This window comes from Truncatella angustata, assembly GCF_020726525.1.
Source record: "Truncatella angustata strain MPI-SDFR-AT-0073 chromosome Unknown BKA67scaffold_6, whole genome shotgun sequence".
NCBI classification, from domain to species: Eukaryota; Fungi; Ascomycota; class Sordariomycetes; order Amphisphaeriales; family Sporocadaceae; genus Truncatella; species Truncatella angustata.
The window spans coordinates 2,272,904-2,291,864 of NW_025763386.1; the positions used below are offsets into that span (position 1 = coordinate 2,272,904).

Consider the following 18,961-nt stretch of genomic DNA (forward strand, 5'->3'; position numbering starts at 1 on the left):
TTACATCGCATTTCAACCGCCGCCGAGTTTGCGGTATACCACGACTGACCTTCCGTGCCCCTCTCCACGAATGGTCAGCTCAGGACCTTGAGGATCTAGCAAGCAAGTCTCCGATTCGCCTGTGGCTGGCTCATCTCTCCATATTTCGCAGCCCAACTCATCCCCACTGCCTATCCGTGTAGCCATCCTCACCACCCTCATCGCTTGCTCCATATCGCCAACCTCGAACAGCATGACCCTCGGCTCGAGCTCCCCTGCAATCTCAAACAAACGGGCATAGAACACATCCGCCAGCTCACAGCGCAGGGACTCCGCAGCAGCTCTCAGCCCCTCGCCCGGCACCAGCGCGAGCTTCGGCTCAAAGTTGCGCACCGAGCGGCCCGTGCCGCCGTCGAAGCCCTCGGCCGAGATGTAGGGCGGGTTCGACACGAGGACGTCCACCGCGCCGCCCGGCACGTGCCGGCGCCAGTCGTCCGCGAAGATGTCCGCCCGCCCGAAGACCACGCCCGCCCCCTCGGGCAGGACTCCCCCCTCCACGTTCCTACGCAGGTTCTCCCTGGCCAGCCGCACTGCCGCCGCGCTGACGTCGAGCCCCGCGGCCCGGACCTCCGGGAACTTGCCGCGCAGCCGCTCGTGCAGGAGCAGCGCGATGCAGCCCGTGCCCGTGCACAGGTCCAAGATCCGCAGGTCCCCGCGGCCGGGCCGCACGCCCGGGAGCGCGCCGCTGCGCAGCCGCTCCGCCAGGTGGTACACGTAGGCCTCGGTCTCCGGGCGGGGGATCAGGACGCCCCTGCCGCACTTCAGGTCCAGGCTCCCGAAGGGCTGCGAGCCCAGCACGTACTGCAGGGGTGCGCCGCGGCCGCGCTGGGCGACGAGGCGGGCGGTCGTGGCCTCCGCGCTGGTGGTTGCCGACGATGAGCTGGGCCGAGAAGAGGCGGAAGAGGCGGCGTGCTCCCTGATCCAGCGCAGCTCGTTCTGCGCCGACTCAAGATCCCGGCATGCCGGCAGGAGGGTCTTGAGATGGGGCGAGATTCTGTGGGCACGATAGAGCAGGGAGGGGGGAAGACGGGGCATCCGTTATGACTGGGAATTAATTCAGGAAAGCATTCATAGACTTATGGTAAAGCGAGCTTTGAAGTGGCGCCTGGTTGTCGGTATTGACTAGAGAAGGGGGTGAATGTAGTAGACACAAAGTGATCTTCAAGGGCTGCATCCGGGGGACGGGCCGCTAAAATGCAGGGTCCCACGTTCCTGCAGCATCTGAAGCTTGGCTGGCAGGTAAGATCAACAAAGACTAACTAGATAGCCTCGGTGTGAAAAGCCAGGTCGTGTATTACGCAGCCAATCGTAGCAATTGTACACGTTCTATTTATATACAAAATATATGTTACACGGTGCTTCTGCGCGTGCTTGTGGAGCTAGGTATCTACATAAATGAAAATCCAAGGACCGTAGCGACATGGTACGCATCCTTCATCTATAGTACAAAGTTGACCGTCTGACCATTCTTTACGACGATGGTCTTCCTTGCTTGTCGTATATCACAGTCGGGCTTCATCATCTTGTTTTGCGCCTCGCCGGACTCCTTGATTTGATTTACGAACCAGTCTTTCCAGTCCGTACTGCCTTGCTTCAGCTCGTCCGATGGCTTCGTGACCTGCACAACACACCGCAGTTTGCCATTGACCTGAACAGCACACTTGATGAAGGATTGTGTGAGCAGATCAAGAGTACCGTCGACGACAGGCCAATTGGCAGCCTTCGGATCAAAAATGCTGTCCAATTTGGGATACAGGATACTCCAGCATTCCTCGGCAACGGCTGGCGTAATAGGTGCTAGCATGCGTAATAACTGGCTGACGGATGCAATCTTGACCAGTTCAGATGCCGCACTGTTCTCCAGCAACGTGTTTGTCCATTGCATCAGGTGTGACACTACTGTGTTCAGAGCGTATACCTTTTCATACGACTGCGATATGGCGGCGATGCCCTGCTGAGTTGCTCGCCAAACGTTGACGTCGGCATCAAACTGCGCGGGATCCCCGCCGTTGCCTGTGGCCCGTGTTTGATGCTTGAAATACTCTCGTGCATCCCAAGCAGTCTTCTCCTCAACGGGTGCCAAGTCTGCGACTAAGTTGTGTAAGCGTTTGAGCCAACGCGTGATACCAGCAATTTTGTCTTCATCCCAGTTGACCACGTCACTGACAGGCGCCTGGAATAACATGTGGGCTCTGGTGGTATCGGCACCGTACTGCCCAACAAAGGACGTTGGGTCCACTCCGTTGTGTTTAGATTTGGACATTTTCTCAAAGGAAGTATTCGGCCTTTTGCCCGAAGAGGACATTTTTGGGTTGGAGGAGTCTGAGAGATCTACTTCGTCAGGCTTTAAAAACTTGCCCGTATCAGGATCCGTGTATGTCTTGCCGTGGACCATGCCTTGTGCTATGAGTCGCTTGAAAGGTTCGACAAGAGGCAACTTTGCTGCCACATCAGGATAGTCAACGTCAAGCAGCGCCTTGAAGATGAAGCGAGCGTAGAGCAAGTGCAAGATAGCATGCTCGACACCTCCAATATACATGTCTACAGGGAAATGGCTTTGCAATGCTGATTTGGAGATAGGTTGTTCGGAGTTGTTTGGATCCGCAAATCTCAGATAATACCAGCTGGAATCGACAAAAGTGTCCATGGTATCTGTGTCTCTTTTTGCGGGGCCGTGACATTTGGGACAAGGAGTATTCACCCAGTCTTCGGCACTCTCCAGAGGATTGCCCGTTCTGCCGTCGGCCCAGTGATGGTCAACTCTAGGTAGAGTGACGGGCAAATCAGCATCGGGAACCGGCTGCGCACCGCACGAGTTGCAGTGAATGATAGGTATAGGAGTGCCCCAGTACCGCTGCCGGCTAATCAGCCAATCCCTAAGCCTATATTTGGTAACAGGCTGAGCGGCCGAGGATTCTGTTGAGATTTGCTCGACAATCTTTTCGGCAGCCCCTTCCGAATCCATTTGGGCAAACGGCTTTGCAAGGGAAGTCATGTAGCCGGTGCCGATATATGGGCCATCTAAACCTTTAATGGATCCATCCTTGGCCGGGGTGACGGCGTACTCTATGGGTTTGTCTCCTTGGTGTTGCTTCCAGAAGTGGTAGTCTCTTAGATCATGGGCAGGGACTGCCATAAGCGCCCCCGTCTCATAATCGCCCCTCACATACGGCGCTACATAGACTGGTACAGGCGCCGACCCGTTTAAGGGACTCGTTGCAGTGAGATTCGGGATCAGATAACCTTCCTTGGAGTCGTGGGGCAATTGCTCGGCCTTTTGGACAAATGCACGGAGCTCTACATCCTTCTCAGCAAGTTTTCGCACCAGGGGAGATTGGGGCGCAAGTGCGAGGTACTGCACGGCGAATATGGTCTCGGGGCGTGTCGTATATATCTTCAAGTGTTCCGTCTGGCCTTCGGGCAGGTTCAAGTTGAAATCGTAGTAGGCAGCCTTGGTGCGACCGATCCAGTTCCTCTGCTGGCTTAAGACGAGATCTGGCCATGCATCATCCTTGCCCAGCTTGTTCAAATCTTCGAGAAGAGACTCCTGGTAATTGGTGATTTTTAAGAACCACTGTTCGAGCGACCGCTGCTCTACTATAGCTCCCGATCTCCATGAACGGCCAGAGGAGTCGACCTGCTCATTCGCCAGGACGGTGTTCTCAACTGGGTCCCAGTTCACCTCGGAGCGCTTTCGGTCGACGAGACCGGCGGAGCGGAGACGTAGAAATATCTTCTGGGTTTGTTTGTAAAAGTCCGGGTCACAAGTGGCAAACTCCTGTAGGCACGGTCACATGAGCATTGACACTACGTAATGCTATAGCAAGCAGGATGCGACCCGAGACCACTCACCCTAGACCAGTCGAAACTCGCATTCATGACCTCAAGCTGCTCTTTCATGCGGGCCATGTTGTCCCTCGTCCACTCGGCAGGGTCAATGCCACGTTCGATGGCGGCGTTCTCGGCGGGAAGACCAAAGGCATCCCAACCCATCGGGAGGAGGACATGTTTCCCTTGCAGCCTGTGGTAACGCGCCATGACATCGGCGATGGTATAGACCCGCAGATGGCCCAGATGCAGCTTTCCCGAGGGATACGGAAACATGGAGAGGATGTACATGTTCTCCTTGACACCGGGTCCCGACTGGGAGTCCCCATCCGGCTTGCGCAGCTCAGGGTCTGCAATGTCGTGCAGGGCACCACTCTCTTTCCATTTGGATCGCCATTTCTCGTCGAGGGCAGGTAGATTCAGCTGGGGGCGGTCGTTCCGTTTCTGATGCACAGGCGTGGCATAGGACCTGGGGGACGAGATGCAGGTGCGCAGGGCTCCTACACGAAGCCCGAAGCGGGCCGGAGCGTTATAAAGAAGAGAGCGCATTAGGGGGCTCGCATGTTCGCAATTGAGTGCTATAGAGGTTTGGTGATCATTATGCGACGCGTCGTCGAGCCAGTGACGCGTGAGGGCAAAGATCGACGCTTTGCGATAGCTTTGCGATAGCTTTGCGATAAGTGCTGTATGGTCCGATAGCTTTGTGCAGTACAGTAGTCTAACCTAGCTCCCAGGACAAGCTTAACTTTTTTCTCTCCTTATTTTTATTCCATTCCAGTGCTTCCAGGCGGACGGAATTATTAGAGTCGGCCTGCATGGATTGAAACGTCATGGGCTCCTAGCGCACTGCGGGTGGACGCCCACAGGACGCCCGCAAGCCCCAAACCACAAGCCGTTGAATTAATCTGAGGTCATGGCTTTTCGTCGTGAGACATGCAATCCAGAGACACCCGTCAGACAGCATGATCAGGAGAGGCTCATGGTATCCAATCATGGAAACAAGAGAAGGTGACAGCTGTGCATGCAAGAACCCACAAGTACAGGTGCTACACGGCCGAAGCATCAGCCCTTCGAGTCCTCATCCTTGGAAGGTGGCATGCGAAATAGACAAGCGATCAGGGGGTCGAATTGCAAGAGCCGAAACTACCCCCTAGATAAGTTAGCCAATGGGCACGGGGCGCTTTTCCCGCTGGGTTAGAAAGGAGCCTCGAGCTCAACGCTGGCATCAAACAAGAAACACCAAGCATAATGGCCATTGTCCACTGACTTGTGAATTCCCTGCAACCGTACATATTTCCTTGCGCGAATCCTTTAACGACATAACACGATTCCAGTCCCATACTTGCACGACCCGCGGCTTATAACGACGGGACCCACCACCACTTAATACAACCTATTCGAACGCTTAGCCGCTACACAGTCTACCGTACATACAATTTGCATCGTAACCACTACCAATTTTCCCTGGCGGCCGCTGCGCTTCTCTTCCCAACCGGCTCTGAACTGTGACCAGCCTTAACCTTCGAGCACATGGCGTAGGCTGCAACGAAGTTCAATACCTGGCAGAGATAATCCAAGAAGAAGTCTGTGTCTGCGGCGACGCAGATCTGGTTTGCGACAATGCCAGCTCTCTACTCCTCTGGTCTTCAACCCAGCGCGCGGGACTCCCTCGAACTGGCGTCGCTGGCATCTTCGAGTCAAGGAGGAATCGACACCTACTCAGACACCGACTCGCGACCCTCGATATCATCTTCGAGAAAGCTCTCCCTCGAACAGGACGACCCACTCGACGACAATAACCCTGCTGTGAGGCCCGGTGGCGGCTATGGACATGGCCGCACCTACTCGAACGCCTCTAACTTCGACTATGCCGCAAACCTATTCCCCCTGTCTTCCTCGGCAGGCAATGGTTATGCGCCCCTGGGAGCGCCCACTTCAGCAGCGCGACAGGCTGGCGGCTTGGGAGGAGCATCGCTTGAAAAACACAAGACTCTCACATATATGAACGGTCTGAGCTTGATCGTGGGTCTGATTATTGGCTCCGGCATCTTCTCGTCCCCGAGCCAAGTCAATACAAATGTTGGGTCCCCGGGAGCAGCCCTCATCGTATGGGTCATAGCTGGTGTTCTTGCCTGGACTGGAGCAGCGAGCTATGCCGAGCTGGGTGGTGCTATCCCACTGAACGGAGGGCCACAGGCATATCTGAGCAAGATCATGGGGGAGCTCTCCGGCTTCCTCTTCACATGGGTTGCTGTTCTGGTGCTAAGGCCTGGAAGCGCTGCCATCATTGCCATTATCATGGGTGAGTACTTGGTGCGGGCTGCCATTGGGGCCGAGGCCGAGACCATAAACCCCTGGGTCAACAAGGGCGTCGCCCTCGTCGGACTCTTTGCCGTCACCTTCATCAATGCCCTGTCGACCCGCCTGGGTACCCGGCTCAACGATATGCTCATGTTCCTCAAATTCTTTGCCCTTATTGGCGTCACTATTGTTGGAATAGTAGTGGCTCTCACCGGCTTTTCTGTCACTGGAACTGCCAACGAGGATTGGAAGACCCACTCGTGGTTCGAGGGAACCACCACAGACGTTAGCAAGTGGGCGGTCGCAATCTACGCAGGCTTATGGGCATACGATGGGTGGGACAACGTGAGTCACCTCTGACATGGAACTGGGAAACCATCCGCGCTAATCTCAATGATAGACCAACTACGTTGTAGGAGAATTCCGCAATCCTGGGCGTGATCTTCCCCGTGTTATCCACACGGCAATGCCGCTGGTTATTGCGAGCTACGTATTGGCCAATGTTGCTTACTTTTTTGTCTTGCCGATTTCCACCATCAACGTGACAAACACGGTGGCTGTGGCCTTCGGAGGCAAGGTCTTTGGTCCCATTGGCGCCCTTATTCTCTCCATCATCGTAAGCGCTTCATGTTTCGGCGCGCTCAACTCGCAAACCTTTACCAGCAGCCGTCTTGTCTACGTAGCTGGCAAGGAAGGCTATTTCCCTGCCCTCTTTGGACGTATCGGTGTAAGATCGACGGAGCCTGGTTTGTCGTCGACAAGAACGAGGAACTGGTTCATGAAGCGCTTGCATAACATGATTGGCGATGACGACACTGGTCTGTTCTTTACACCTGTGAATGCGATTGTCTTGAATGGACTTCTTTCTGTCGCCTACATCGCTGTGGGCGAATTTGGCGAGCTCATCACCTTTTATGGAGTCGCCGGCTATACGTTTTACTTTTTGACCGTCCTGGGGCTCATCATTCTTCGTGTCAAGGAGCCAAACTTGGAACGACCGTACAAGACCTGGATTACGACGCCTATCATATTCTGCTGCGTGAGCTTATTTTTGCTTAGCAGAGCTGTTTTCGCACAGCCTCTGAAGACATTGATCGTCGTCGCTTTTGTCTTGGTGGGTATTCCTGTGTACTTCTGGAGAATGCACGGACGGGACCAAGTCACGAAACGAGAATTACGAGGAGAGTCAAGGCCCGGATGGAAATTTTGGAAACGATGGCAAAACTAGGTTGCATAGTTGTGCAGCATGCCTTCCTCGAATTTGCATTTCCATGGCGTTGTGTATTGGCTAGCATGGAACGAAAGGCGTATTCAATGTCCATAGTTTGGATGAGTATTGGCATTTGCATGACTGGCATTGTCGAGCGCGCATACATAAAGTTTTGTAATAGCCAAAAGCGGCCGTTTTGGTCGCGTGTCTAAAGATGTGCATAAATGTACACAATCACCGAGAGTGGCGCCGCCGCCCTCGTCTTATCATTTTCCTGCTATCTTGCTGCTGCTGACTGCTTTGGCATGGTCTGCGTGACACGACCCGACGGCCGCGCCGGTTGATGCCGATCCAAGTCCGGTGCTCCACCCGATCCGGCGATGGCATCATATCGCGCAAGCATCTGGCTCCCTTAGCATTTCTCCACTATCTTACGATGCAAGTCGGGCCGAGCCCCGACCATCAGATGTGTAGAAACATATTCACATGATACTCCAACATTTTTATACCCGTGCTTCCCCGGCACATCTCATCGCTATCTCCACGGGCTCTGAAATACCAGCCACCGCATCTCTCGCATTCGGCACTAGGAGCCATGGGTTCGATAAATAGCGACATCCCGGGGCCATTCGACGTGGAGTCCGTCGCCATCATCGGCGCCGGGCCCAGTGGTCTCGCAGCTGCCAAATATCTCCTCGCGCAGCCCTCATCAACACCGGCAACCGGCTCTTCACACTTCAAGAGGATAACAATCTACGAGCAACAGCCCCAGGTCGGAGGCGTATGGCTGTACTCCGCATCGCCAGCACATGCAACGCCCATCCCGCAGACCTCCCCGCTGAGCCCTCCAGACCCGCCGCTCACAGACGGGGAGGCGGGAGATGGGAGGCCCATCTTCCCGAGCCCCATGTATGAGAGGCTCCACACCAACATCCCGCACACGCTGATGCAGTTCTCGGATCTGCCCTTCACGGATGATAGGGGACGCACCGTGGAGCAGGACGCCGACCTGCGCATCTTCCCGGAGCGCGAGGTCGTGCAGCGGTATCTGGTCGAGTACGCAGCCGAGGTGCGGCATCTGATCCGATTCTCGACCAGCGTGCTGGACATCAAGCTACGGAAGGTCGCGATCGACGGCGGTGGCGGGCGAGAGAAGGACCAGTGGGACGTGACGTCCCGGGACCTCCCGACGGGGCGCGAGGAGACGGCGACGTACGACGCCGTCGTGGTGGGGAGCGGGCACTACAGCACGACATATGTGCCGGACCTGTCGGGGATCCGGGAGTTCGACCGCGCGCACCCGGGGCTGGTCTCGCACGCCAAGACGTACAGGACGCCCCGGAGCTACGAGGGGAAGAAGGTCCTGCTCGTGGGCAACTCGGCCTCGGGCCTCGACATCGCCAGCCAGATCACGAAGGTGTGCCGGCAGCCGCTGCTCGTGTCCGCGCAGACCGGCACGCCCGAGGATGTCAGGGAGCACGTCGGCTTCGAGGAGGTGGCCGAGATATCGCACTTCCTGCCCGAGCGGCGCGGCGTGCAGCTCAAGGACGGGAGACAGGTCGCGGATCTCGACGCCGTGCTCTTCTGCACCGGCTACCTGTACACGTTCCCGTTCTTCCGGGACGCGGAGCTGAAGGGAGAGGGAGAGGCGGGCGAGGGCGAGAAGATCGTCACGGACGGCCGCAAGGTCCACGGGCTCTACAAGCACTTCCTCCACATCCGGCACCCCACCCTCGCGTTCCTGGCCCTGCCGATCAAGGTCATCCCCTTCCCGTTCTCCGAGGCGCAGGCGGCCGTCCTGGCGCGGGCGTGGGCGAACGAGCTGCCGCTGCCCCCGGCGCGGGAGATGCTGGAGTGGGAGCGGAGGGAGGCGAAGGAGAGGAAGCAGGGCAAGTACCACGTCTTCCCGCCGCTCGGGGACGCCGAGTACATCAACGAGATGCACGACTGGCTGGTCAGGGACTCGGCGAGGGGGAAGCTGCCGCCGCGGTGGGGTCCGGAGATGTTCTGGCAGAGGGGGCTGTACGCGCAGGCGAAGATGAAGTTCGAGAAGGGGGGCAAGAAGGCCAGGACGCTCGAGGAGCTGGGATACGTGTACGAGCCCGACAAGGAGGGGGAGACGGAGGAGGAGGAGGCGAGGATCAGGGATCCTGGTCTGGACGTCGCGGGGTAGACTGGTTCCGCAAAGCAGGCATTCTCATATGTCGGGTTCACGCTGATGGCGCGGCTCGGGCTCGTCACTGGCGGTATCTATCTGCCCATAAATTTCATGGCCACAGCATGGCGATTGCAGCGACCCGCAACGCAAGAGGTAGACGCTCAGGTGCTAGAGGCAAGGAGTTTCCTACTTCAACCCGTAGATCTGCTCCGTACTGTTAGTAAGCGCAACTTTGGCCTTCCCACGGACAACGGGGGCATGTTTGCAATGTTACAGGGAGACACAAAAGATGGACCTTGGGCGGACGTCATCCCTAAGAGTCCTATGGAGCAACATACATTCACTGGAGGTTTAATTGGTATAGACTGTAAGATGTAACCAACGTCCACATATTGCTCAGCCCAAGACAATATATTATTAGATGGCGTCAGCATTTACATGCCAAAATTGAGCGTGATGAAGACTGGCGCGACTGCCACCACCTCCGCGGCTGGCCAGCTAGTAGTCGTCCAACGGATCTGACTTCACTTGGCGACGATGCTCACCAGAGATGAGGCGCACTCAGTGCTCGGCCACATTTGGCTTGCTAAGGACTGGCGGGACGAACGACCAGAGGGTTGCATCGTGGAGTTCCTGGCGTTGCTTGGAGACAAGAACCAGGATGGCGAAACAGTGGGTTATTGTCACACTGATGATACGACGACGAACAACAAAAAAGAATGTTCATGGCACAGGTACAGGCTCCAGACTGTAAATCTCAGCGGAACAACAGACGAAGACCATGATAGAGATCACAACCCTCACACGGTCAAAACGTGCGATAGACCATTCCAGGAATGATACAAGGAACCAAATGGGAAGTCATCACCGTATGCCTTTGGGTCCATTGGAAAAAACCAGAGCTTAATTCACCCGTTCGTGTGCACCTCATTCCATGTTCTCATGCTCACTCGCGTGAGGGCACGCAAGGTAATCAGTCATCAATGCAAAATGCTTCATTTCTTCCTCAGCTACGCCGTGTGCCAGTGGTTGGAGGAAAGGCTTTGACATCAATTACGGTGAAATATCGTAATGACCGCAGCTATCAACCAGCCGCCTTAGATGCCATTTTTTAAGTGCCGTTCCGACTTTTCAAAAAGATAGTCGATAGTCGGGTCGCCGAAAACGCAGTCCTGTTTGATGCTGCCGAATTCTTGTCCGTGTGCCCTTTCCTATGCCCCTACGCCAAAGAAACCAGATGTACAGGTTGTTTAGTGACCAGCACGGCGGGCCTCAGCAATAACGGTCTGAAGCTGCTCGACCTTGGCCTTGGCACGTCCGAAAGTACCGAGCTGCGAGAAGATGGTGGTTAGTGCAATGCTTCGACATGATGGGTTGAGAAGGGCGGCTATACCCTCTTCTTGGCGAGCTTTCTTGCGCGCTTGTCTCTGCTGTTGCGGAGCAGTTCAACGACGCGGCGCTCGTAGGGAGCGAGACTGGGAGAGATATGAGCGTTGGTTCCAAGTGTTCATCGTCAGACAAGTACCCACCCAGCAACCTCTGTGACGATACCGCGGACGAAAGCGGTACGCTTGCTCAAGTGTCCCTTCATCGAGCCGGTCTTCTTCTTGTTGGCGAGAGGAGTGCTTCGCTTGGCGCCGACGCCATAGTTCTTGCCGGTAACTGCCATTGTTGCTGCTTGCTGTTGATGTCGTTAGCAGTCGTCGAAGTTGGTCGTCGTTGGGCGTCCGTTGTGTTCAAAGGCAAGAGCTGCTTCAAGCGAGAATTTTCGGGGATTGGAGAATTGTGGCCAACCCTAAATTCGGTGCCCCATACAATTGTGGCACGGGCCAGGTAGAAACATGGCAAGGTCATGTGACTGTGAGATCTCTCAGACACATAGCACACTAATAATTAACTTGCTCCATAGTAGCGAGCCAGACACCGCGCCCCACTTCATGCGTCAGGCGCAGGTGCACACATAGCGACTACCGCTCCCAAGGCGTTCCAGCGGCTAACATAGCAGAGCCACACGGGCTGAGCGAGAATGCAAAACATACCGAAGGGAACATGCAAAGCTTGGCAATTCAAAAAAAAAAATTTTCCTTCCTCTTTCTCGCACACATTTTACCATGATATTCACTAGCGAAACCCAGCTCAATCAATTGTAGACAATCTGTCGCTCCCATGTTTGCTGACCCGTTTTACAAACCCGCGTCTTCTTCAGCGACCTTGTTTAGAAAGAGGGACGGCAAGAGCATGACAAGCAAAAAAAGCAAGAGCCAAAAATTGGCACAGTTGCCTTAAGTCCTACTATCACCTGCACACCTAAACCATCTATCTATACTATCGTATATAGTGCTGATAATGCACATTTTGGTGATCCTAGATCCGCCGCCTCCTGAATTACAGCAGCTTGTGGTTTTCTAATCTGTATGCTACTAATGGGTGCCCGATAGAGTGAGTAGTCAAAATCACACCGGCACTGACTAACATGAAGACCATCCCATCAGCGTCACACTAACCTGGCCTAGCAAGCAACGCCTTCCTCGGCTCAGACTATTTACAGAACTCAGACGAGGTCTGGCTTCCTTGATGGTCCAGGGTTTGGCAAGCATGGTCCTCTTGCAAACGACCGTATTCATTTTTCAAGCGATGATGAATAAGCCCATCAGCTCACCTCGTATTTGTGTCTCAACCAGGTTTCGTTTTTTTCATGTAAGCACAAGACAAGACACAATCGAGCGGCGACTTCCCCTTCTGGGTTGTCACACAATACCAGATGTGTTGTTCATGTCTCATTTGCAGTCTGTTGCTTTCGCAACAAGTAACGTGCATACTTTGATAGGCCCAACCAAAGATATCCGCCTGCAATTGAGTATGGTCGAGTATGGTCGAGTCCATGCCACCTATCACCGGGATTCTATGTCTCCACCCCGCTTGTTACCAGGGGAGAGAATTGTGACCAGGGTGTAATCAATAGACCATTGAGAAAGTCGGGCCTACCGGGCTAAACCAGGATGACTGCATCTGGTTACAACTTACAGTACGAGCCGCATGTCACGTCACAGTCCAAGCCCGTATGGAAAGTACCATGTGCGCCGACTGCCAGTATTTGTTGCTGGGGTGGGCAACCGCTATCTACCCACCTGCCCTGAAGCTGTATGGCTGTTGAGGGCAAAGCAGAAAAAAATAAATAGATATATCTCTCCTCCTCTGGAAAGATACCAGACAAAAGAAACATCTGCATTTTCATATCCGTCAAGGACTTAAGCCACATCACAATCGTTTGTAACACGACAGTCATTCGCTTGACACACACTCGCTCCATCATCGACTTGAACCAACATGAAGCTGAGCCAAACCCTGGCGCCCGTTGCGGGCTTGTTCGCTGTTGCGAATGCATGGGGAGAGACAGGCACTCACTGGACGACTGTCGTGACCACTGCATACACCACCTACTGTCCTGTACGTCAGCATGTTCCTCAGTATCCTTCGAGCAGCAAGCTAACGTCGTATAGTCTCCTACTACCTTTGTGCTTTCTAATGTCACGTACACTGCCACCCGGGAGACCACCTTGACCATCACAAGTAAGTCTCAACACGCTTTGTAGATCTCCGAACAAGACACTTACGATGCCACAGACTGTCCCTGTACCGTCTCCGTCACGCAGCCTCCTCCTGTCACGACAACAATCTCGGAGGAATGCCCTGAGGAGACTCACTATCCAGGAACTGGAACTGGCTACACTGGAACTGGTGGTCCAGGCCCCAAGCCGACTGGTCCGACCACTAAGATTTATCCTACCTACGGCAACGGTACCACAGTGATCACTTACACGCCTTCGCCTACGACTTACATTTCTGGGATCATTCCCATCACCAGCAGCAAGTCAACCACTCTAGCCTCTGCCACCAGCAGTGGTGCTCCATCCAAGACTCCTGTCGGGCCTACTACCTCGCACCCAGCCACTGTTCCTACTGCCGCTGCTGGTAAAGTTGGACCGGTCGGTGCCCTTCTTGCGGCTGGACTGGCGGTAATGGCTTTGTAGGCCAGACGCCTTGCTGTCTAGGTCCGCCCGCACGGTTGAGATTTTTACAGGAGGCAACGAGTTCATGGGACACATGGAACATGAACGACGATTTTGACATTTTTGAGAGAGACGATGACATTTGGACGACATTATTTTACGACAACTTCTACACGATCATTTGGACCAAGGAAGCGACCTGGCGCAACGCATTAGACTATGATACCATTTGATGGATCTTACGAGGAGCATGGAGCATGGGGCATGGGGGCATGGAGCACTCCGGAGTTAAGCTCATGCGTATGGAAATCAGCGGACATACACTACCAACTAATCAGGCTATTGCCATAATACGCTCCCTATATAGCCTGATCGCAAGCGTCGCAAGGCGGCTAGCTAATAAAGTAATTTTTGATACTTGCTCACCTGAGTTCTTTGTTTTCCTCGTATTCACTTGTTAGTGTTGTGGTTCGCAATGTCATGCCAGGTGCAATGCTGCAATGTAGTCCCAATATCGACTGCGGGTACGTGCGATCAGCAGGCCGATCACCAAACTACCAAAACATTCGAAATGCCGCAAACCTCTCTATGGTTCGCTTACACGCAGAGGCATTTCCTTATCAGCAATATAAGCTCGGCAATCAGCGACTACGAATAAGCTTCTTTTGACATGCAGGGTAAGGTCGCAACCCCCCAGGGATGTCAGCTCGTATTCAAATCGATGGTGGGGCTAACGGGGGAGAGATCATTCGTGCCTACAGTGACAGGGGTCGAGATAGCGTGTGTGCGTTCTTTCGTGGGTTGGGTGAGAGCGGGAACATCAGGGTATCATCACGCGAGGGGAGGTTGGGATGGGGTGGGAAGAAAAGGGGAAAAAAAAAAGAAAAGAAAAAGGCACCAGCTGGTTGTTTGGGCTGGCGTGTGAGCTTTGAAGCTTGAGCTAGTCGAGAGAGGAATTGGGGCTGCATGGCCCAAATAGTTTTTGTTACCGAGCCAGATTGTTACGAGCTGTTTGTTACTCACGATAGTCGCGGATGTGGACGAAGCGGTCTTGGCGTTGGCGGGTGGTGAGACGGGGCGCCCATTGGAAGTGTGAACTTCGTATCCCGTCCCCCAGACGGTGCACACAAGAGTTCGGTGCACACAATAGTTCGCGGACGTTGAATTCTAATTGGGGGCTTTTAGATGCTATGCTTGGACTGACTCTGGCAGTTGTCGGGCATGTACTCTCCACATAGTACAACTAACTATCGAGCACGAAACTAGCGGAACAGCATGGGATATAATGGGCAGGTGGCAGTCGACTCTGTGGATCTCACGATTTGTAACTCGACTGGAAGTTTCCTGTCGTGACGATGGCTTGCCCATTGTTATCCGGGGGTCTGGCTGGCGTCACCAAAATGAGGAATTGACACGAGTTGATGGCGTTGCTGGATCTGATCGCAAACGAGAAACTAGGCAAAGCCGGGGGTGGGATCCATGGGGCATCTGACATGGAGCGCCCGTACTTCTCCCATTGCAAAACCAGCGAGTCACGTTGTTCTTGAGTAGTCGGACTGACTTAGCGAATACGGCGCCAAGAAAGTGACAGAGTTCTAGGTTATCACTTCCAACGAAGACGACAAGCTCAAAATTCAATAGTCAATTCTTGACTGGCCTAGTCGACACCAGGGATGCCCCCGCTCATAACCCAGCCAGCCGATGCTGTTCTATGCGAACGCCATACTGTAAATGCCATTTTCTCCGTCTGGGGCTGTTGCGCGCAGCCTATGCCATGCCTGCATGTGAATGTATGAATATCATGAACTCGTCAAGGGTCGTCACTAAACTCGCTAGCAAGAGCAGGCCGAGAATTCCTCCCAGCGTCCGTCCTCGACCGCACCTCCCGTATCAGTGCTTTGGCCTCTTCGACTTCGACGCCATCTTGACAAAGCTCGTTTGCCAATCTACTCGCGGAATCGTAATCTTCATTGCGCATTGCGAATCGGGCAAGCCACATTCTGGCCTTGCTGGTCGCCTGTGTGACACCGGTCCCCTCCCTTCCGCTACCGTCCCCGAGTGGTTTTGGACGCTCGCCCTCCTCGTCTGAGCCATCGTCGTTATGTATAGTGATGCTTTCACCAACATTTCCTTCCGCTGATCCATCCTCTTGTGCTACGCACAGTTCCATATAGGCCTTTGCATCTTCTTCCTCGTCCAGGGCCTCGTACATGGTAGCGATCTGTAGCAGGATATCTGGATCCATGTGTGCGCCTCGCAGGCCGCCAGCTGCACTGCCGGCGCTTCCGAAACTGCTCCCTGTATCGTAGTAACTCTCAGCTAGCAAAGCTCGTTTCAGAGCTTTGATGCCGTCGAGATTCCGGTTCATTCGTTGTAGGCACGAGCCGACGGCCATCCACATCTTGCCATCCCAAGGTCGTAAGCCCGCAGCCTTCTTGTAGTACCAAAGCGCATACGCATGCATTTCCAGCACTTCGTATGTCTGCCCGAGACCATACCATGCTCGGTAGTCACGCCTGTTGACATCAACCGCACGTCGGTACGATTCGATGGCAGCATGAGTATTCTTGAGCTCAACGTATTCATGACCCATCAAAGTCCAAGCGGACAAGCAAGAACGATCCAAGGTTAGAGCACGGCGAAAGTACTGTACTGCTTTCTCATGCAACGATAGAAGCGAGTAATAATTACCGACAACCACACATGATTCGGGTCTGAATTTGTCAATGCTTGAACACAAATGCGCAAGAAATGCAAGCTTGGGGCGCGAGTTCATGACGTAAAGAATGTTGGAATAGTGATCCAAGGAGTCCAGGCGATGCGGATGGAGCGACAGCAGCCGACTAAATGCTTGCTCGGCGGCTACAAAATCCTTGGCGTGGTATGAAAGAAGTGCATCGCATGTTAGTAGGAACGAAGACGTAGGAAAGATGGTCAGAAGCTGGTCCAGCGAATTGGCAAGGTTTCCATCATGCTGATATAGCTCCAGACTCGCGTGGATGTGGAACATGAAAGAGACGATGTTTTCTGGTAATCGCTGCATCAGGCGATTCAACTGGGTTGTGTTAGTTGTCATGCTGCCTTCTCCGTCCGGATGAAAGAGACTTACATCCTCGATTCGAGATATTAGACATGTCATCTCGAGCCAGCATCCCCAGTTCATTGGAAAGAGATGAACACTGCGCACTAGCCAGTAGATGGCTAGGTCGTCATTCTTTTGCTTTGCAAGGACCATACCATAGCTATCGCCAGTCAGACGGAGCGTAGCGGCCAAACTCGGGGCAACTTACAGGTATTCCAGCCATCCCTGGCTATCGACATCCTCACCGTCCTCGTCTTTCCGTTGATCGAACCAAGCCTCCAGATAGCGGCCAATGGTCAGTAACTGCTTGTTGACGGAAGTGCCGAGATCCTGCGGGCCCATAACAATTTCGGAATCCTCGTCTTTTCGCTTCTCGCCCGACATGTATTTGGCATACAAGGCAAGGAACAAGCTCCTCTGGCTGATCTGAGGTAGGCTTGGGGTGCTTGTGGTTCTCGAACTTGTGGGCGTTGCCTTTGTCGCCTTTGCCTTTGCCTTGCCCTTGCCCTTGGATGCCGCGTTGGGCTCCTTTGAGGCAACGATGCCGGAAAGCATGGACTCTGGGAGAAAGACGGCTGCGCAGCGATCGAACTCGCGACACTCGAAATAGGATTTTGCCAGCAGGTATTTGTTGATCTCTTTCGCCTCCAACAGTGCTTCCTCCGGGTCTGCATTCTGGGCCAAGATAGCTGGCGCGTAGGCACCGGTGTCGGAAAGCTGTGAACTGTCAAGGTCTATCTCTGGCTCCGGGATCGCGTTGAGGAGCTCGGCAGCCCTGGAGTGAAAGGACGGATTCAGCTAGAGGTCTAATAGAAATGCGCTGGGAACGGGTCAGACGCACCACTTGGATGACTGGTAAAGACATCTTTCTGAGCATTTGATGACCGCCTCTTGGAGAGCGTTTCGGAGCTGGGAGGTTTCTCGATCGTTCAGAGCCATGTCTTGCCGGGTATTGAGGCTGATGGGTACATCGGGGTTCGTCCAGAGAGTCTCGACGGCCGCCGTGAGAATGTAAACGTTGAGGAAACGCGGTCAGTGTCGGTGGGCGCAGTAACACATGCGTGTCTTAAGTGCAATCAATTGAACACGGAGACACTCGGACAGGTCACACTGGATTTTGAGAGGTTGCGTTGGTCTGATTCATTGCCATGCACGAGACGGTATATTGTAACATCTAACTTGGAGCTTTGTTGACAGTAAGTGCTTTTGCTCTACGGATCACGGTTGTCAAGCTCTTAAGCTCAGCTCTTTGGGACCCCCTCCAACAACGCGCTTCTCTCATACCTAAGCCCACTAAAAAGTGCATGCGCCGCGCTGCCCAGGTCCCGTTTGTAGCAATCTGACGTTAGATCCACCCCTCGGCCCCAATAAGAACCTTTGCTCCGCATCGGAATTGCTGCCGATGCTTGTCAAAGAGCGTGGTCCACTACATCAAGACTGCAGATCTGGGGAAGCCAGACCCGGTACACAGTAAAGTGGTATTTTAGCTCTCGTCATAGATTAAGGACTGGTTCTGAGAATTTCGGTCGGTTGTTCACATAGATTCGTAGGTTATTCCTATTGAACATTACCAAAGTTTTCTCTTTGTGTTCAAGGGGTGGCAGACCGAAGCCGGCATCTCCAGAATGAATGATCCCTTTCATGCGTCGAATCGTCTTCCATTCTGGCCAGAAGTCCATTCCACCCCTCCAACAATCATGTCTCGTAAGGACCGTGGTTTGCGGTTCCTGTAAAAAACTACAGAACACACCCTGCTTTCACTATTCCCTATGTCGAGGTATGTGTCAAGATCAAATACTGAGTGGCCATTAGTTGCAAGCAGAAGATGCTCACCGTCGAGCATACTGACCAAGAATCGTGCCCTAAACCTGCTCTTTTGTACGTGACTTCAAGTAAAGGCGCGTTGATGGAGACCCAACCCCCCTTGACAGAACCCCGAGGATTTATTCCGCTCATCTTGACACGGTACCACGAATCTGACAGCCTTTGTAGGTGGAACTTTAGAGGGCATGGCCCGCTGAACCTGGCTTGACCCGACGCAGATGCCCAAGACCACGAAGGAGGACAATAGCCCTGCCTAACATTCAGCATGACTAGATCCAATTACTTTCCAGAGCAGAGACCGAATAAAGTCGTCTTTCCAGTGATCAGCAACATATTTTGCGCTTACATAAGCAACACCTTATAGGGGTGACCATTTATAGTCTGTATTACGCTACACGTATTACGCCCTGGGACCAGATTAACTTGTAGTTCACATATTCTTTCCCAGCTCTAGGCTTAAGGCCGTACCACCATCATGGGCTCCCGGGCGCCCAAATCACAACACTAAT

The 18,961-nt window shown here is 53.8% G+C and overlaps 7 protein-coding genes across 7 annotated transcripts; 3 read left to right on the plus strand and 4 right to left on the minus strand.

Annotated features, from left to right (window-relative positions):
- Nucleotides 1-12: 12 nt before the first annotated feature.
- On the minus strand, nt 13-1,074 carry BKA67DRAFT_660927 (S-adenosyl-L-methionine-dependent methyltransferase; the record flags this gene model as incomplete). Its single annotated transcript, XM_046107719.1, has 1 exon — nt 13-1,074. The coding sequence occupies one exon, from the start codon at nt 1,072-1,074 to the stop codon at nt 13-15; it is 1,062 nt and encodes a 353-aa protein (XP_045956441.1).
- A 403-nt stretch (nt 1,075-1,477) lies between these two features.
- On the minus strand, nt 1,478-4,416 carry BKA67DRAFT_521209 (uncharacterized protein; the record flags this gene model as incomplete). Its single annotated transcript, XM_046098257.1, has 2 exons — nt 1,478-3,817; nt 3,892-4,416. The coding sequence occupies 2 exons, from the start codon at nt 4,414-4,416 to the stop codon at nt 1,478-1,480; spliced, it is 2,865 nt and encodes a 954-aa protein (XP_045956442.1).
- Nucleotides 4,417-5,487: 1,071 nt separating this feature from the next.
- On the plus strand, nt 5,488-7,396 carry BKA67DRAFT_593748 (amino acid transporter-like protein; the record flags this gene model as incomplete). Its single annotated transcript, XM_046104975.1, has 2 exons — nt 5,488-6,513; nt 6,569-7,396. The coding sequence occupies 2 exons, from the start codon at nt 5,488-5,490 to the stop codon at nt 7,394-7,396; spliced, it is 1,854 nt and encodes a 617-aa protein (XP_045956443.1).
- A 577-nt stretch (nt 7,397-7,973) lies between these two features.
- Nucleotides 7,974-9,551, plus strand: BKA67DRAFT_520557 (uncharacterized protein; the record flags this gene model as incomplete). The annotated part of the gene is made up of 1 exon (XM_046098191.1): nt 7,974-9,551. The coding sequence occupies one exon, from the start codon at nt 7,974-7,976 to the stop codon at nt 9,549-9,551; it is 1,578 nt and encodes a 525-aa protein (XP_045956444.1).
- A 1,167-nt stretch (nt 9,552-10,718) lies between these two features.
- Nucleotides 10,719-11,325, minus strand: BKA67DRAFT_349437 (60S ribosomal protein L36-like protein). Its single transcript, XM_046096349.1, has 3 exons — nt 11,066-11,325; nt 10,930-11,011; nt 10,719-10,867 (listed from the first exon to the last, which is right to left on the minus strand). The coding sequence occupies exons 1-3, from the start codon at nt 11,203-11,205 to the stop codon at nt 10,787-10,789; spliced, it is 303 nt and encodes a 100-aa protein (XP_045956445.1). The 5' UTR covers nt 11,206-11,325; the 3' UTR covers nt 10,719-10,786.
- Nucleotides 11,326-12,863: 1,538 nt separating this feature from the next.
- Nucleotides 12,864-13,779, plus strand: BKA67DRAFT_537999 (uncharacterized protein; the record flags this gene model as incomplete). Its single annotated transcript, XM_046100417.1, has 4 exons — nt 12,864-12,983; nt 13,037-13,106; nt 13,161-13,552; nt 13,618-13,779. The coding sequence occupies 4 exons, from the start codon at nt 12,864-12,866 to the stop codon at nt 13,777-13,779; spliced, it is 744 nt and encodes a 247-aa protein (XP_045956446.1).
- Nucleotides 13,780-15,184: 1,405 nt separating this feature from the next.
- On the minus strand, nt 15,185-17,841 carry BKA67DRAFT_573183 (tetratricopeptide). Its single transcript, XM_046103334.1, has 4 exons — nt 17,470-17,841; nt 16,837-17,403; nt 16,656-16,788; nt 15,185-16,601 (listed from the first exon to the last, which is right to left on the minus strand). The coding sequence occupies exons 1-4, from the start codon at nt 17,565-17,567 to the stop codon at nt 15,357-15,359; spliced, it is 2,043 nt and encodes a 680-aa protein (XP_045956447.1). The 5' UTR covers nt 17,568-17,841; the 3' UTR covers nt 15,185-15,356.
- Nucleotides 17,842-18,961: the final 1,120 nt, after the last annotated feature.